Raw genomic sequence first — 20,324 nt, 5'->3', positions numbered from 1 at the left:
ACCCCATTCTGTCTCTCCCCATCTCCTCTCATTATATTCCTCTCTCAACTCTTAATTTCACCTTTTAAGTATCATCCCTTCCTGTTAAATTGGTCCTGTGCCCTCTATGTATACCTGTAAACATATATATACCCATTTGATATGTATTCATATGCCCATATACCCTCCTATATATATATATATATATATATATATATTCCCTTCAAATATTTTCATACTGAAAAAGTTTCATAAGTTACACTTATCGTTTTTCTATGTAGGAATGTAAATAGTTCAACTTTGATAAGTTCCTTATGATTTCTTTTTCCTGTTTACCTTCTCATGCTTCTCTTGCTTCTTGTATCTGAATGTCAAATTTTCTGTTCAACTCTGGTTTTTTCAGCAAGAATGCTTGAAAGTCCTCTATTCCATTGAATGACCATATTTTCCCCTGAAACATGAAACTCAGTTTTGCTGGGTAGGTGACTCTTGGTTTTAATCCCAGCTCCTTTGCCCTCTGGAATATCATATTCAAAGTCCTTCGACCCCTCAGTGTAGAAGCTGCCAGATCCTGAGTTATCCTGATTGTGTTTCCACAATATTCAAATTGTTTCTTCCTGGCTGCTTGTAATATTCTCTCCTTGATCTGGGAATTCTGGAACCTGGCTATAATATTTCTAGGAGTTTTCTTTTTGGGATCTTTTTCAGGAGGTGATCGGTGGATTCTTTCAAACTCTATTTTGCCTTCTGGCTCTAAAACATCAGGGAAGTTTTCTTTGACAACTTCCTGGAGGGTGATTTCTAGGTTCTTACTTTGATCATGGCTTTCAGGTAGTCCAATAATTTTTAAATTATCTCTCCTGGATCTATTTTCCTGGTCAGTGGTTTTTCCCATGAGATATTTCACATTGCCTTCTATTCTTTCATTTGTTTGTATCTGTTTAACAGCATCTTGATTTCTCATAAAGTCATTAGCTTCCATTTTCTCCATTCTAATTCTGAAGCAATGATTCTCCTCAGTGAGCTTTTGATATTCTTCTTCCATCTGGCAATTTTAGCTTTTTAAGGCATTCTTCTCCCCATTGCCTTTTTGAGCCTCTTTTGCCATTTGAGTTAGTCTATTTTTTAAGGTGTTATTTTCTTCAGTCAGGTTGTTGACTCTCATTTCATAATTTTCTTGCATCGTTCTCATTTCTCTTCCCAATTTTTCCTCCACTTCTCTTATTTGGTTTTCAAAATCCTTTTTAAGCTGCTCTATCGCCTGTAACCAGCTCGTATTTTCTTAGAAGCTTTTTTGATGCACGAGTACTAACTTCACTGTCTTCCTCCTATTCCACGCTTTGATCCTTTTTTTGTTCTCAAAATAGGAGTGTAAAGTTGAGTTGCTCTGCTTGGTTTGCTTCTTTTGTCTGCTCATGTTTCCACTCAGTCACTTGACTACTGTAGGAATCTGCTACCAGACAGGGGGGCTTCATCCCAAACACTGGGGCTTTCTGAGTTGTTGAAGGTATTAGTTTGGTGCCCTCTCTGAAGCCTCCCCACACTTTGGCAAGCTGGTCATACACCCCAGGACCTCCCCCCTAGACCGCAATCCAGATTCAATCAGGTAAAAGCAAGAGCAATTACCCTGATTACCCATCAGACTGGTTGCTTGGTCCCCCTACACTCTTCAGGCCAGGAGCTGAAGCAGCCACGTGCCTTCTCACCCCGGGGGCAAAGGCCTACAGCACTCCCAATTACTGGATCCCAAAGTCCACACTACACTGACGTCTCACTTTGTTCTTAGCATCTATGTGTTGATAATTCTGGAAACCGCCACAGCTGCTGGTGATCTGAAGTCCCTCCAGCCGGTGGTTTGTCAGGCCTGCCCTGGGGCTAAAACCTCTGGGTACGGAGCTGGGCTTAGTTCCCAGAGTGCTGTGCTGGCCAATTCCTTCCAGCCTGCTGGGCTGTCCTCAGCGGGAGGTTAGCTTCTCTGTGTCATTTTGTGGGTTCTATAGCTCCAAAGTTTGTTCAGAGTCCCCTTTTACATGAATTGGGGGAGGTGGAAGCCGGAGGCCCACGGAAGTCCTGTTTATGCTCCACCATCTTGACTCTGCTCCCGGAGCTCAAATTAAAAAAAAAAAAAAAAAGGAAAAGGCAAAAAAAGATAAGCAAAAAAAAAAATCTGACCATAGGAAGTTATTATGGTGACAGGGAAGACAAAGAGACAAACTCAGGAGAGGACAACAATGATGACAAAATATCTATGGGAAAAACCCCAAAGAAAAATCTGAAGGGGTCTCAACCCCAGAAAGATCTCATGGAAGAACTCAAAAAGGAACTTCAAAATCATATAAAAGAGATAGAAGAAAAATTGGGAAAAGAAATGAGAGTGATGCAAGAGAATTATGAAGAGACAACAGCTTTGAAAACAGCTTAAAAAAGTAGAACTGGCCAAATGGAAAAGGAGATACAAAAATCTGCTGAAGAAAACAACTCTGTAATCTGTACAATTGGCCAAATGGAAAAGAAAGTACAAAAGCTAACGGAAGAAAACAACAACTTAAAAGTCAGAATTGAGCAAATGGAAGCAAAATCTGGCAGAAATTAATTATGTAAATCAGAAGTTAATAAAGCATTTGAAAAAAAATTTAATAAATGCTCAAAATTTTTCTTGATATATAATTGGGAAAAATAATATTTAAAATTTAAAAATCTAAAAAGTAGTAGGAAATCTTTCTTCCCTTTCCTCTCATGCTTATCATTAAGACTTAATGGTGTTTCAGGAAGTGGCTCATGTTTATTAAGTATATTGTCATCATGCAAATATTAAATACAATATTTTTCAGGTATGATCTACATTATGAAAGTCTGTGTGGTATTATGAATAGAGATCTGCCTTTGAAGGAACCCAGGAAGACTTGGGTTCAAGTTCTCCCTCTAACAATTCCTTGATTGCAAGTCACAACCTCTCAGTACTCTAGGCAAGTTTGTAATTCAAATTGCAGAGAAGGTACCAATTTGTATTTGTAGAGGAAATTTCTTCATCTGGAAGTCCTTATACCAAAGTGATCAAAGGTTCAGCCCCTATATATAGTCTTTATATAATTGATATTAGTATTTACTTGGTTCAGCTTTTATGTAAGTTGACTACTGCAGTAGCCAGCATTACAGGAATACAAAAATACCAACTGAACCCCTTTGGTTTTCTTTCTTCCTAATGTCCTCTAGACATGCTTTGCAACTCAACGTCATTGCGACCCAGCAGCTTCTGCTGATGGCCAGCCAGATGTCAAAGCTTGAAGTCTTCATTCATATCTCCACTGCCTATTCAAACTGTAACCTGAAATACATTGATGAAGTTATCTACCCATGTTCTGTGGAACCCAAGAAACTGATTAATTCAGTAGAGTAAGTTGTATCCAATATGATTTTCCCCACCCTATCTGTTTTTTCTATAGAAATTCTCTCCTACCACCACCCTCCAACACTATAGTTATTTATGTAAGATTCCCTTCATTGATGCTAGCTAGTTCTATCTACCTTGCCATAGCCTATGGCCTCTCCTGTTTCAGTGAGGGAAAAATAATTTGGGGTATGTGAGTATAAGGAAAGAGAGCTGGAAAAGAATTAACAAAATTTCAAAAGAAAGGCTTAAGTTTCCAAAGATCACATGAGGCACTTTGAAAGTGCCAGAAAAGGCAGTAATTCTACATTTTCTAATGAATTTAGTATGTCCCCAAAAAGATGAGATAAGATTGCTTAATAAGTGATAAGTGAGAAATATAACAAGAAAAATAATACTAACTATAACCAAAATAATTTCTCCTAAGAAAGGGAAGGGATTTCCTTTATCCTCTTTTTATAAAGCTGATTTTCAATTTTAGTATATTGGGGGAAAGCCATCATGCCCCTGACCTATTTAAGTGCAGTAATCTTTACTTTCCCTCTAACTATTCAGGAAAAGTAGCTCTCTCTTTCTTTCATCCTCTCCAGGGATCACTTTCTTCTAGAGATGTTTGCTTGCTCTCAGAAACATATAGTGTTTCCGCATCCGATCTCTTTCCTGCTTTTCTCTACTATCTGTGCTTCTATAATAAGGTGACTTTATTCTTAAATGTTCCTAGAGAATGTAGAAAGAATTCAAAAGCATGATTAATTGGCCATTTCAACATGAAGTTGTTTTAAATTGCAGTTTCATTTATTATTATTCCCAAAATTACAAACTGAATTCAGGCAAAATAATCCAGTTCAATCAATACAAATGTAATCATTTGTACAGATATAAGGATAAAGCTTTCACTTTTCACTCAAAAATATCTAGGACATTATAGAATCAAAGTTATCTAATGACCCTAGAGGACACTTAAAAATGTGAATTATTTGCGTAATTGGGAGCACACATCTATATTTTAAGGTTAGGCAAAACATCCTATGAATCCACTGCTTGTCAAGATGTTAAATGACTTGGCTGGAAAAGAAGAAGTTGCTATCTGAGTCCCTATGTCCATATTGCAAGGAAAGCTCTTAACACATTCTTGAATTAATTATTCAAATTAATTAAATTAATTCAAATATTTAATGATTGTTATCAACAAATTGATTGTTTTTGTTTTACCAGTTTTATTTTCCAAGTTATGGCTGGATATTTGATGTATGTGACATGTAAGTTTCCTGCTCTGAGTGCTATTAGAAAATAGCTAAACTCCTGTCAGTCTTGATTGATTACTTTCTTTCTTCCTTCCCCACTAGAGTCCCTTTGCCCTGCCAACTCTCAGTTCCCTTCCTGTCAACAAAAAATCTAGAAATACTAGATCTAGATCTAGAAATACTCATTTTCACAGAATTACCTTACTTCTTAACTATACCAAAAAAAAGTGACAGGCACTTTTCTCAGGACACAAGTACAAAAAGGAAAAAATTATTGCCCTCAAGGAGCTCACATTATATGAGAAAAAAAGAACATATAGTAGAGTGATATAATTTTTATTTATTATGTTAATATATATAATATATATGTAAAACATATATATAAATATATTTTTATATGTATATATATTTACATATAAATACAAGTTAGTTTGGGGAGGGAAAGTGGTAACAGCTGGAAGGAATCAGAAAAGGCTGTATATAAAAAGTAGTTCTTTTTTTTTCCTTTCTTTGAGGGCAATTGGGGTTAAGTAACTTTCCCAAGGTTACACAGCTAGTTTTTTTGTGTGGGTGTTAAGTGTATGAGGCTGGAACCGAACTCTGGTCCTCCTGATTCCGGGGCCAGCACTTTTACTCACTACTCCACCTAGCCACCCAAAAAGTAGTTCTTGAGCTAAGTATTGAAGGAAACCAGGTATTCCAAGAGAGGTGAAGAAGAAGGCATGGTGCTGTTGATAGTAATAGGGAAGTTTGGAAAAGTAGTAAATTTGAGGGGATTGGTAAAGATAATAAGTCTGGTTCTGGATATATTAAGTTTGAGATGCCTGTGGGACCTCTAGTTCAAAATGTTCAATGGGCTGTTGTTAATATAAGAGTGGAGCTCAGGACAGTGATCAGAGCTGCATATAATAAATCTCTAAGTCATCTATATAGAGATGGCAATTGAATTGATAGAAGGTGAGGAGATCACTGGGAAAGAGTCTATAGAGAGAAAGGAGGAGCCCAGGATAGAACCTTTAGGTCTACCCACAGTTAGCTGGCATGACTGAGTTAGTAAAGAAGAGTGAGGAACAATCAGGTAAATAGGAGAACCAGGAGAAAGCAGTTTCATAAAAACTCAAGAGTATCCGGTGTCCAAGAGTAAACAATGTCAAATGCAAAGGAGGTCTCAATGAAAATGAAAATTGAGAACATGTTAGATCTTGCAAATAAGACATCTTTGGTAACCTTTGGTAACTGAGTGCAATTTCAGTTGAATGATGGAGTTGAATGCCAAGTTGTATATAATTAAGAACAGAATGAAAAGAAAATAAGTGGAGCCACTAAACATAGATTTTTTTTTCGAGGAGTTTGGCTGAGAAACGGACATGATCTATGGAATGAGAGTTATAGGATGGTAGTTTAAGAGGAAGGTAGTATCTAGTGAAGGTTTTTTAAAGAACAAAGGAGAACTGAGTGTATTTGTAAGGAGGAAGGAAAGACCAAACAGAAATTAGAGAGAAGGGAAATGATAGTGGGGGCAATCTACTGGATAATTTGAGAAAGGATGAGATTGAAGATGAATATAAAGGAGTTGACCTTGGTAAGAAGTTTAAGAGTTTTAAAGTAAAGAAACAAATTGTGGAGGATAAAATTGAGGAGTTATGAAATGAAGAGGGCAGAAGAGGGAGTTCTTGGCAAATAGTCTAGATTTTTTTTCTTAAGTATGAGGTGAAGGCCTTAACTCAAAGGGTGGGTATAAGAGGTGGCATTAGTGACATAAAAAAAAAAGTTTGGTATAGCCATTGTGAGAATGAAATACAGAATTAGTTAATGGTGTCCTACTGCATTAAGTTAAAATTAGATAACATAAATTTGGAATGGATTCAATCAACATAGTTGCATTACTTCTTTCGGCTATGTTCAATAGCATATGAGTAGGAGTGGAAGGGGTAGATGGTAAAAAGAATCTAGGGTTGAGGTGTGACCTCATGTGTACAAGCAGGAATGCAACAGGACAATGAAGCAAGGCATTCAAGTGTTAAGAATAGTGAAGAATTAAAGCTGATCACTAGGGAGTTGAAGATAGGAAGGTAGAAGAGAGTAGTAAGAGCACAGATGTTGGGCTGGCAAAATACTGAGGGGTGGAGAGATTGTAGGGTACAATAGGAAGTAAGAATAGGTTCAGGAGTAATAAAGCATAGAGAGGAATGGAATGACAGGAGAATGTAATCTATTCCTCTTCATGAATTTGGTTTTTTGTTCAGTCTTTTGTTCAGACTCTTAAGACTGAATAGTCATGTCCAATTCTCTGTGACCACATGGACCATACACCAGAACCCTCTATCCTCCACTATCTGTCAAAATTTGTCTAAGTTCATGGTGTCATTATTTCCATGACACTATCTATCCATCTCATCTTATATCAAGGTATTTTCCAATGAGTCCTGTCTTCTGATTATGTGGCCAAAGTATTTCAGCTTCAGTATCTGACCTTCCAGTGAATAGCCTGAATTAATTTCTTTAAGTATTGACTTACTTGATCTCCTTGCTATCCAAGGAACTCTCAAAAATCTTCTCCAGCACCACAATTCAAAAGTGTCAATTCTATAGTACTCAGTTTACTTTATAGTCCAACTCTCACAGTCATACATTGCTACTGAAAAAACCATAGCTTTGACTATAGGGACCTTTGTAAGCAAGATGACATCTCTGCTTTTTAGTATGATGCCTAGATTTGTCATAGCTCTCCTAAGGAGCAAGTGTCTTTTAATATCATGGATGTAGTCACTGTCTTCAGTGATCTTTAAGCCCAAGAATATAAAATCCAAAACTTCTCCAATTTCTCCTTTCTCCATGTGCCAGGAAGTGATGGTACCAGTTACCAAGATCTTAGGTTGTTTTATGTTAAGCTTCAAGCCAACTTTTACACTCTTCTCCTTCACCCTCATCAAGAGGCTTCCTAATCTCTTTTTACTTTCTGCCATCAGAGTAGTACCATCTCCATATCTTAGATTGTTAATATTTCTCCCAACAACCTTAATTCTAGCTTTTGATTTCATCCAGCCTGGCATTTAGCATCATGTACTCTGCATGTAAGTTAAATAAATACGGTGACACTACACAGTCTCATCATGTTTCTTTTCCAGTCTTAAACTTGTGAGTTGTTGCATGCTCAGTTATAACTATTGCTTTCTGACCTGCATACAGGTTCTTCAGGAGACAAGTAAGATGATCTGGTACTCACATCTCTTTGAGGACTTGCCACATTTTGTTTTGATCCACACAATCAAAGGCTTTACTGTAGTCAATGAAGTAGAAGTAGATTTTTTTCTGGAATTCCCTTACTTTCTCCAGTCAGTGTTGGCAATTTGGTCTCTAGTTCCTCTGCCTCTTTGGGAACCAGCCTGCTCTTCTGGTAATTCTCAGTTCACATATTGCTGAAGCATAGCTTATAGAATCTTAAGTATGACCTTACTGGTGAAATGAGCACAATTGTTAAGTAATTTGAACATTCCTTGGCATTGCCCTTCTTGAGGATCAGGACATAAACTGATCTAGTTCCAAAATTTTCATCACTTCATGGCTAAACTTCTAGTAATGAGCACTCAGATGGACTGATAAAAGACATTTAAAAAGATATATCCCTAGGCCAATGAATAAAATCTTTCCAGATTGCTAAGACCTTATAAATTTGTGTTCTTTTAGTATAACCTTCGATATTTTAAGGTCATCTAGATACCAGGATTAAGCATTATATCAGTAGGATTTCATAGAAGAGTTAAAGTTTTTGCCATATTCACAATTCCTATGTAGATCCACCAGTGTTCTGTTTCAAACAATAGTGGACATACAGCCTTCTCAGAACAGAATCATGCCCTAATTTATACATTTTTTCTGTAATAGAATTACAGGATTTTTAGAAGTTGAAAAAACCTTAGAGATAACAATGATGATGGTAGATAGCATTTATGTTACATTTAAAGATTTTCAAAATTCTTTACAAATATTATTGAACTTTTATCCTTACTATTATTCTCATTTTACAGAAGAAGAAACTGAGGCAAACAGGTTAAGTTACTTGTTCATAGTCATATCTGGATTTTAACTCAGGTCTTCCTGACTGTAAGTCAAATGTTTAATCCTCTGCACTACCTAATTGGCTCTAGTTTATAATATTTTTATCATTAGATATCTTCAGTTGGTGTGTATCTATCTAATTCTGAATTAAGCATATTTGGTGAGTTGGAATCCTGTATAAAAACTTGATTAATGTTTAAATTGATCAACACATCCTAATTGACAAGTTCAGCCCAATTATGTCTATTTAGTATAAAGGCTTCATATGGATAGTCACTTAATATGCTACTTCTTCAAGAATACATTTCATTGATGTGAGCAGATCACAACTCCTTTGCAACTAAATAGATAGTCTTCATGAGTGTTGTAGCCAAAAATTAACAACCATGTAACCAGTCTTCTGACAGACACAAAATCTGCTGCTAGGGTTGTATTAAAAGATGTTTAAAGTTTGCTGTATGTCAGACATGGTACAAGTAATTTATTTTTGCACTCAAAAGAAATGCTACACTAAGACTCATAACCAAACATTTGACAAAGCAGAAACTTAAAACTAGATTCAGTGATTTAAAGGATAATTTCTATTACAATTTGCAGGGAGGCTGATACTTAAAGCCCATCAGAACATAAAGCAGTTTGTAAGACTATTAATTAAGCGTTTTACATTTCACCTTGAATCTGTACTGAACAAACAACTCCCAATACATATTTGCTAAGTGACCAGGCTAGGGTCAATCCTCATGTCAGTGGCTATCCTCTGTAAGGGCTTTGAAGTAATTGCTGGGAACTCTTCCCTTGCTACCATTTAGCTCCAATTCAAAGGGGTTTTTGCATCTCTTAAACTCACAAATTCATCTTCCAGCCTGGACACATCTGTCTTAGGATATTTGTTTGTCTAAGATCAGGAAATAGAAAAAATAAATAATTTTTACATAAAAATAAATAAATTTTTATAAAAATATTTTTTAATTTAAAATAGAAAAAAAAATTAAAAAGCAGCCTAAACCCAGGTTAGATTAGCCTAGGCCCTATGTTTTAAATGCCATGTACTCACAGCCTTAAGGGTGTGAAGATGATAAGTCACCTTTCTCCTACTCAGGAAGCAACTCAACAGTTCTGATGGTGACTCCTTTTTATACATTCTCTGAGTCATCTGCTATTCTAGCTCTAAAAGCAACTCTGTCATCTCAAAATATAAGTCCTTTAGCACTTGTATCCATGTGGTCAAGCAGGACCAGAAATAAGAACTATGAACTACTCCATGGGATGACCTCGTTTAGGTTAATTCAGTCTCGCTACATAGAGAAGGAGAAATATCAATTACAACACTTAATTTTCTTTTTCCTTCTGTGACTCAATTTAGACAGCATATTGATAACAGTTAAGAATTAGTTATCCTTATATCTATATGATTTCATTTTTCCTGACCTTAATTATGGGTCCTAGCAAAGTATGTAGAATAGAATAGAAAATTTTCATAGATGCCAAAAGACCCAGAGATAGACAATTCATTGGGCCTTTATTTCCAAGCCTTTCTAATACAGAATGTCTTGCTAGATTTGTGTTTACTGGCATAACCTCTGAGAATACAGTTTCACTCCCATGCTATGATAAGGCATTGGAAAGGCATTATAAAAGACAAAAAAAAGTTGGACTAAAGTTAGAAACATAGTAATCTTTCCTTAATCCATATTCATGCTATTACAACCAAAGCTTTGCAACAGAAGGGTTTATCTGTTTCCGACTTATAAGATAATGTATTGGGGAGGCTAGGTGGCACAGTGAGTGCTGGCCCCAGAGTTAGGAGGACCTGAGTTTGGATCTGGCCTCAGACACTTAACACACACACACACACACACACACACACACACACACACACACACACACAAACCTAGCCATGTGACCTTGGGCAAGTCACTTAACCCCAATTGCCCTCCAAAAAACAAAAAAAAAGATAATGTATTGATGTGCTTTGTACAGACTGTATGTCAACTGTGCTCCTCACCATTGTCACCATCGTCATTCCATTATTATCTTATTCAATGGATTTCAGAGAGAAACATTCCTGGAACAAGTCACCATCCCGCTATCACTATGTTATGTTTAATAAATTGTTACAAAGGATAAAAAATAATTTAATTTTCATAGCTGAATAAAAATATTAAAATCAAGTTTATCTTCTATAAGGTGACTGTCTGCATCCTCAGTATGATAATAGCTGCAGGCACGATGATGAGTGATAAATAACTCATCCTATTCCTGCAAGAGTTTTACTATTGTAAGACGAATGCACATTATTCAATAAAGTGGTAGGAACCATGAAATATATCACTATAGGTTGCAAAAAAATTAGCATCTGATGGATACTGAGAAAGACATGATCAGATGGCTAGAAATATGTAGCAGAAGCTCACTATCCTTTATCAAGTAACATGTTATTATTATTAAAGCAATATTATTATTCTTTCTCTCATCTTATCTTTTAAATGTAGGCCAGAGTAAAACCATCCTGGGAGAAGCTACTGTCCTATTATCTTTTATATTTTATATTCTATAAATTATTATAATGGTAGATAAACTAACTGGTGGGGGGGTGGTTATGTTTGACTAAATGTTAGACTATAAATATCCTCTGTAGGCTGACCGAAAATGGCCTTAGTGCACCTCCAGTGACAAGGCAACAGGATTACTATGTACCTCATCCTGTTCTCATAGGATTGTTATCTCCCCTCCATCTTTATAAATCTTTTGAAATCTTGATTATTTAGTATGCCAACATTTATTAAAGATGTTACTCTTAAGGTCTTATGTAATAGTGTTATGTCTAGGCAACTGTGAGCAACAAATATTCCAGTCTATGATAATGTTTTGGTCTCACTATAGATTTTATTGATTGAGTTCTCCAATACAATGTGAGTATTTAATATAAGCCTATATTTTTAGTATAGGAATTTGTTATCTTTCAATACAAAGATAATTAAATTCTGACATACAATTCTAAGATTATGCTTTGCTTTTTGTTGTTCATTCAGTCATGTGACCCCATACTTTGAATGCCATAGACTATAGCACTTCTCTGTCCTCCAGTATCTCTCAAAGTCTGTCCAAGTTCATATATGTTGTCTGTATGACACTATCTATCCCTGTCATATTCTGCCATCCCCTTTTCCTTTTGCCTTCAATCCTTCCCAACATCAGGATCTTTTCCAATTAAGTCCCATCTTCTCATTTTGTTGCCAAAGTACTTAAACTTCAGCTTCAGTATCTGATCTTCTAGTGAATAGCTTCAATTAATTTCTTTAAGTATTGACTGATTTAATCTCCTTTCTGTCCAAGGTATTCTCAAATGTCTTTTCCAGTACAGCAATTCTGTGGTTGATTCTGTGGCACTCGGCTTTCCTTACAATCCAGATCTCACAGCCATATATTGCTAATGAAAAAACAAAACTTTGACTGTAAGGGGTGGTGTCTCTGCTTTATTTCATGATAGTTGTTACCAGACTTGATGCTTGATTATTAAAATAGTGTTAAAACAAACAGTTATAGGAGATAGGTTTTAACTCAGTACAAAGAATACTTTTCTACCTATTTAAGTTATCCATAAATGAAACAGGTTATTTTGCTGCGGTAAAGAGCATCCTGCCATTTGAAGGTGGCAGTAGTAGTCTGAATGTTCAAGGAGTAAAATTGTAGGTCATGTACCCTACAGTGGATGGGAGACTGCGCTCTCTCTTTGTCTATAGATATAAACATATAAACAAACAAATATACATATATGTATACAACAGAATATGTACATATCTTACATTGTGTATGTATATTATATATGTACACACATGCAAATATACATATATGTGGTACATACATACGTAATACTGGAAATGTGCCCCTGAGCATATCACTTAATCCCTGAAGACCCCCAGACAACTCTATAAGAGTAGGAGACTCGTGGAACTACTGAACACATACAGTTATCCTGTCAACATCACAGGGTAGTTAGGGGTGTGGTATGCCACTGCAATCTGGAATATCCAGATAAAATTTTTTGACTCTCCCTTTGTACCAGAGAAAAAGTCTGAATTTTTTTCTTTTTCTTTTATGGGGTGCTTATGATACCTTATTGTAAAACTTGGGTTTATATTATACAATACTATATACATATACACACACACACACACATACACACATACATACATACATACATATATATAAAATGCATTTCTGAGTTTCTAAACTTTTTCTGCTGGTCTTCACATGTCATCTGAGGTTTCTGCAAAAATCAGGCCTTCAATGTATCAAAATTGTAATGGGGAAAGTCACAATGTGGAAGGGATAATTATCTTTCACATTCACCTCTGATCTATATACTATCTGTGCAGCAACTCAATGTCCAAAGCTTTAGGCTATCCATAGTTTGTTTTCCTGATGATTTTCATCTCCTCTGAGATTGTACTTATTAGGTTCCACTTTATTTTCAAATGAGGAAGACAAATGTATAATTCTGCACTTTGCCTCACAATATTTCCAGGATAAAAGACGGGCATTGTTACCGTTTTTGCAAAGAGACAGTGAATAGCCAAGAGAGAGATGAGAGTTATTTTGGAAATGATTGGATTCTTGATTCTAAGATTTCATGAAACTAAAATTCTCTGAATCAGGTTAACCCACTGAAGCATATGGAGTAGGGAAAACCGATCATATCATATGAGGACTGATCCTTCCTACTACGTAGCACCTAGAACTCAATGTGTGGTCTGATGAAGGCACAGTACAGCAAGACTAACCTCACTCTCACTTTAAACACTATTCTCCCAATGCAGTCCAGGATTATATTAGCTTTTTTGGCTGCCATATCATATTGAGATTGCAGTCTACAAAAAATGTCAAATTTTTGTGCCTTACTTGTTTTGTACTCATGAAGCTGATTTTTTAGAACTGTGTAAGACTTTTTACATTTGTCTCTATTATGTTTCATCTTATTAAATATGTGCTAGCCTGTTAGGGTCTTTTTGTATTCTGTCTCTGTTTTCCAATATGTATTTAGACACTCCTTCCAGTTTTGTGTCAATAGCAAAATTTTAAAGTGGATCATCTATGCAAAAGCATATCTAAGACACTGATGAAAAAAATTATAATATAAGTTGATAATGTATGATAATTGATTATACTTTTTAGAGTCCCTTTAATTTATAAATGAAGTAGATAAATGTATACATCTGAACTTGGCCTCACAATATTTCAAAGTTACAAGACAGGTATTATTACCATTTTTGCACAGAGACACTGAATAGCCAAGGAGAAAGTGAGAATTTAGAAGTAAACATAACTAAAAATCCTTTATGGCATAATAAACCTGAGTCTTATGCTCTGGCCCAGACTTGCTATGTCCCCATCTCAGAATGCTAGGCATATTCTGAAGGTTTAGAGGAATTTCTTCTCTAATGTTTGAGCCCCAAAGAGTTCTGCTCATTGCTTTTTAAAATTTTTTTTAAAATCAAATGCTTTGTTAACTTTTAGTTTACATCATTCATTTCCACAAGATTTTGAGTTACAAATTTTCACCCCATTTTTCCCCTACCCACCACCTCAAAATAGCGATCCCACTGGATGTCCCCTCCTCCAGTCTGCTCTCTCCCATATCTTCTACTATACCCCCTCCGACTTTCCAGTAGGGCATGGTGGATCTCTATGCCCCAGTGCCTGTATATCTTATTTCCCAGTTACATGTAAAATAATATTGATGATTGTGTGTATACATATAATTGTATGTATATAAATCAAATGTTTAAACATACACACACATACATATATATATATATATATATATATATATGTTTTTAAAATCTGATTTTAAAACTTTGAATTCCAGATTCATTCCCTTCCTCCCTTATCACCCACCTTTACTGGGAAGATAAGCAATTCAATATAGGTTGTACATGTATAGCTATGCAAAACATTTCCATAGTAGATATATTGTGAAAGACTGACTATATTTCCCTCCATCCTATCTCACATCCCACTTATTCTATTCTCTACTTTGATACTGTCCCTTTTCAAACATGGGTGCTTCCAACTTCCCTCCCCCCCCCCAAGCCTGCTTTCCATCATCCCCCCTCTCATCGCCTTCCCCCCTACTCTCCTGTAGGGTGAGATACCCTATTTAGTGTGTATGTCATTCCCTCCCTAAGCCAAATTCAATGAGAATAAGATTGACCCATTCCCTTTTGCCTTTCTGTTCTTCCCCTCCATTCTAACCATTTTGCCTTACTGCTTCTATATGAGGTAGTTTACCCCATTATGTCTCTCCCCATCTCCTCTGGTTATATTCCTCTCTCACCTTTTAATTTCACTTTTGAAGTATCATCCCTACCCATAATCTCTATGTATGTATACCTGTACACATATATACAAACATTCACATATGTATTCATATGCCCATATACCCTCCTATATAGACATATATGTATGTGTATATGTGTGTGTATGTGTATACATTTCTATTTCCTTCAATTATTCTCATACTGAGAAAAGTTTCATAATTATTGTTTTTTTATTATTAATATTAAATATCAAACAAATATTAATATTAAACAATTACAATTATTGTTTTTCCATGTAGGAATGTTAATAGTTCACCTTTGATAAGTTCCTTATGATTTCTTTTCCCTGTTTACCTTCTCATGCTTCTCTTGCTTCTTGTATTTGAATGTCAAATTTTCTATTCAACTCTGTTTTTTTTTTCATCAAGAATGCTTGAAAGTCTTCTATTCCACTGAATGACCATATTTTCCCCCTGAATCATGATACTCAGTTTTGCTGGGCAGGTTATTCTTGGTTTTAGTCCCAGCTCCTTTGACCTCCAGAATATCATATTCCAAGCCCTTCGATCCCTTAGTGTAGAAGCTGCCAGATCCTGTGTTATCCTGATTGTGTTTCCACAATATTCAAATTGTTTCTTCCTGGCTGCTTGTAATATTCTCTCCTTGATCTGGGAATTCTGTAACCTGGCTATAACATTCCTAGGAGTTTTCTTTTTGGGATCTTTTTCAGGAGGAGAGCATGGATTCTTTCAACCTCTATTTTGCCTTCTGGTTATTTTCTATAACATCAGGGTAATTTTCCTTGAGAATTTCTTGAAGGATGATTTCTAGGTTCTTTTTTTTTTATTATTATGGCTTTCAGGTAGTCCAATGATTTTTAAATTATCTCTCCTGCATCTATTTTCCAGGTCAGTGGTTTCCCGATGAGATATTTCACTTTGCCTTCTATATTTTCATTTGTTTCAATCTGTTTAATAGTATCTTGATTTCTCATAAAGTCACTAGCTTCCATTTGCTCCAATCTAATTCTGAAGGAATGATTCTCCTCAGTGAGCTTCTGAGATTCTTTTTCCATCTGGCAAATTTAGCTTTTTAAGGCATTCTTCTCCTCATTGCCTTTTTGAGCCTCTTTTGCCATTTGAGTTAGTCTATTTTTTAAGGTGCTATTTTCTTCAGTCAGGTTGTTGACTCTCATTTCATAATTTTCTTGCCCCATTCTCATTTCTCTTCCCAATTTTTCCTCCACTTCTCTTATCTGGTTTTCAAAATCCTTTTTAAGCGCCTCTATCGCCTGTAACCACCTTGTATTTCTTGGAAGCTTTTGGTGCAGGAGTTCTGACTTCAATGTCTTCCTCCACTTCCATGCTTTGATCCTTTTTGTCCCCCAAATAGGAGTGTAAGGTTGGATTGCTCTGCTTGATTTGCTTCCTTTGCCTGCTCACGTTGCCACTCAATTACTTGGGCTTTTTGCCACAGTAGGACTCTGCCACCAGACAGGGGAGATTCGTCCAAATGCTGGGGTTTTCTCAGCTACTGAAGGTATTAGTTGGATGCCCTCTCTGAAGCCTCCACAAGCTCTGGCAAACTGGTCACATGCCCCAGGACCTCCACCCTAGACTGCAATCTGGATCCAAGCATGTTAAAGCAAGAGTGATTACCCCTCAGACTGGTCGCTTGATCCCCCTACAGTCTGCAGGCCATGAGCTGAAGCTGCCATATGGCATGGTGGCAGCTGCGCCAGAGCACCTCAGTAGCTTCTTGCACCAGGGGCAAAGGCCAACCTCACTCCCAACTACTGGATCCGAAAGTCCACACTGCACTGACCGCTCACTTTGTCCTTAGCAAATATTTATGTATTGATAATTCTGGAAACCGGCAGGGCTGGGCTCGGCTCCCAGAATGCTGCGGTGGCCGATTCCTGCCAGTCTGCCAGGCTGTCTTCAGTGGGAGGTTAGCTTCTCTGTGTCATTTTGTGGGTTCTATAGTTCCAAAGTTCGTTCAGAGTCACCTTTTACATGAATTGGAGGGGGTGGGAACTAGAGCCTTGAGGAGGTCCTGTTTCTACTCTGCCATCTTGACTCTGCCCCCTGCTCATTGCTTTTTGTATTTTTTTTAAACTTTTTCCAAATACATGTAAAAAACATTTTTGACATTTAAAAAAAATTGAATTCCAACTTCTCTCCCTCCATACCCATTTGTAAGATGACAAACAATTTGATATAGATTATACATGTGCAGTCATGTAAAACATAATTCTATATTAGTAATATTGAGAGATTAGACACATACCAAAAAATATGAAAAAATAAAGTAAAAAATAGTATGCTTCGATCGGCATTCAGACTCCATCAGTTCTTTGTCTGGGGATTGATAGCATTTTTCATCACAAGTCCTTTCGAATTGTCTTGGAGTTTTTGTATTGATGAGAATACCTAAGTAATTCACAGTGTAGTGCATAACTGTGTACAATGTTCTACTGGTTTTGCTCATTTCACTTTGCATCAGTTCATTAAGTTTGCCATGTTTTTCTCAAATCTTTCTGCATGTAATTTCTTATAGCACAATAATATTCCATCACAATTATATACTACAACTTGTTCAACCATTCCCCCAGTTGATGGATATCCCTTCAATTTCCAATTTCTTGCCACCACAAAATGAGTTGCTGTAAGTATTTGTGTACATGTAGGTTCTTTTCCATGTTTTTCAACTCTTTGGTAAACAGATCTAGTAGTGCCATTACTAGGTCAAAGGGTTTAATAGCCCTTTGAGCATAGTTCCAAATTACTCTTCCAGTTCAGTACTCCACCAACAATGCCTTAGTGTTCCACTTTTCCCACATCCCTTCCAACATTTGTTATTTTCCTTTTCTGTAATATCTGCTGATTTGATAGGTGTGAATGGCACCTCAGAATTGCTTTAATTTGCATTTCTCTAATCAATAGTGATTTAGAGCATTTTTTCATATGACTATAGATAGCTTTGGTTTCTTCATCTGAAAACTACTTGTCCACATCCTTTGACCATATTCTTATAAATGTGATTTATTTGTCTATACATTTGAAAAATTAAAATTTTCATCCCAGTCTTCAGCTTTCCTTCTCATCCTGCAAAAATTTTGTGCAAAATCTTTTTAATTTAATATAATCAAAAATATTCATTTTGTATCCCATAATTCTCTCTATCTCTCATTTGGTCATAAATTCTTCCCTTATCTACAGATCTGACAGGTAACCTATTCAATGCCTCCCTGATTTGCTTATGGCATCACCTTTTATGTTTAAATCATATACCCATTTTGACCTTATCTTGGTATATGTTGTGAAATGTTGGTCTACATCAAGTTTCTGCCAAACTGCTTTCTAGTTTTCCCAACAAGTTTTGTTAAATAGTGAGTTCTTGTCCCCAAAGCTTGGGTCTTTGTGTTTATGAAACATGATGGTCATTACCATGGCTACCTATTGCACATTGTGTACCTAATCTATTCCACTGATCTACCCTTCTATATTTTAGCCAGTACCAGATTATTTTGATGATTACTGCGTTATAATAAAATTTGAGATCTAGTACTGCTAGGCTACCTTCCTTCACATTTTTTTCATTAATTCCCTTGATATTCTTAACTTTTTGTTCTTCCAGATTAATGTTGTGATTTTTTTCTAGCTCTATAAAATAATTTTTAGTATGTTGGTATGGCACTGAGCAAGTAAATTAATTTAGATAGAATTGTCACTTTTATTATACCACAAGTTTATGGGGATGATGGTTTGTAAGAGCTGCTCTTGCTATGCCATTTGGGTAAATGCCTTTGCTGAAGACCAGTTATATCTACAGGCTAATTGTGAATGACAAACACAGCAGTAGGAGCTCATGAGATACAGTTGTAGGAGTAGCCACCCACAGGGTTACCCTTTAGAACCCAAGCAGCCCTTCTAAAAATCCAATCTGTAAACTGACTAGTGGGAGTTAGATACAATAATTCTATGGTTTTTAGTGACTTGTTAAGGGACATGAAAGTAAATAGTAGAGTCATAATTGAAATTTAGACAATCTCACTTCAACTCTAGCATCCTATGGTTCTGTTTTGTGTGTGTGAGTCTTGAGTCTTTTCTCTCCAATATGGCCTTAAGCTTAATGCGGGAGCACTTTACATATATGCAGGTCTTATATTTTTCTATGGCTGTTCCATGGTGCTGCCTAACTAACACCTCAAATACATGGGAAAATTAGGGTTCAAACTTAGAAGATAATGATGGTGAAGTACACATGGAGAATATGCATATGGCAACAGCAACTTATGGAACCTGGACTTCTTTGTTAGTGGGGTTCTCTGCATTTCCTCTTGAATATAGTGTCTCTGCTGGATGATAGTTTATAAAGCTAGACTCCTAAGATCTCCACTCCTCTCCACCAACCCAAATATTAACAGCTAGCTCCTAACAGTTATTTCCTCCTTTCAGTGACTTTCTGTATCAGTTTCTGTCTGGAGTATGTCTCTGCTCCCTGATGGATCTAGTGTCTCTCTGCTGGTCAAGTAGCTCTGATTCAAAGTGACATGGCTGATGGTCAGGGAGGGCCAGGGAGAGGAAAAAGAAATTCCCTCCTCCCCTTTTATAGGAATCTCTTCCATAGGTAGCTTCCTAGACTACACTTTCTTCCACTCTTGAACAGCTGGACATAGTTGGTGTCTCCTACTCTACTGTTAGATGTCATGACCAATGTGGGGTAGGGAGAGGAGGAAAAAGTAATACCTTTTGCCACCCACCCCAGCCCACCAGTACCACCACCAAATATCACTTCATCAATGTTCCAAGCCTTGACTATTTTGAACTCCTCAAGGCTTAGCTATTTTAAACACCATAGATATAGCCAATCTGCTTTCTCAGCCAATCATATTGTTGCCCTCTTGATTCAGAGAGGTGTTTATAATTCATAAAGGGTGTGGGTGTATAATTATATATACAATTATATATGCATATATATTTTTATATGTGTGTGTGTACATTCAGTTTAACTCCACCTTAATGCTGGGATTGTATCCTGGGTCTTCTGTAACTATATCAGCTGAATTGATCAATAAACATTTACTAAGTGTCTACTGTGTGCCAGACACTGTGCCAAGTAGTGAGTATACAAAAACAAAAGACAGTTCCTGCTCTCATGGAACTCACATTCTAATGTACATGCAAACAACTAGGTACAAACAAGATACACACAAGATAAAGATAGATAGATATATAGACAGACAGACAGACAGACAGACAGACAGACAGACAGACAGACAGACAGATAGATAGATAGATAGATAGATAGATAGATAGATAGATAGATAGA

The 20,324-nt window shown here is 36.4% G+C and overlaps 1 protein-coding gene across 3 annotated transcripts in view; it reads left to right on the top strand.

Moving 5' to 3' along the window:
• Positions 1-20,324, top strand: part of FAR2 (fatty acyl-CoA reductase 2) — a 189,564-nt gene that overhangs the window by 128,742 nt on the left and 40,498 nt on the right. For all 3 annotated transcript variants that reach the window (XM_069094892.1, XM_069094891.1, XM_069094890.1), the window contains one exon: positions 3,193-3,372. In XM_069094892.1, the coding sequence (XP_068950993.1) occupies positions 3,193-3,372 (180 nt within the window). The remainder of the gene's footprint in view (positions 1-3,192; positions 3,373-20,324) is intronic.

Source organism: Petaurus breviceps, unplaced genomic scaffold, assembly GCF_028583685.1.
Source record: "Petaurus breviceps papuanus isolate PSGF00001 unplaced genomic scaffold, PetGlider_PUasm1.0 221, whole genome shotgun sequence".
Lineage (NCBI taxonomy): Eukaryota > Metazoa > Chordata > Mammalia > Diprotodontia > Petauridae > Petaurus > Petaurus breviceps.
The sequence above is the reverse complement of the archived record's forward strand: the minus strand, read 5'-3'. Positions and strand labels throughout refer to the sequence as shown.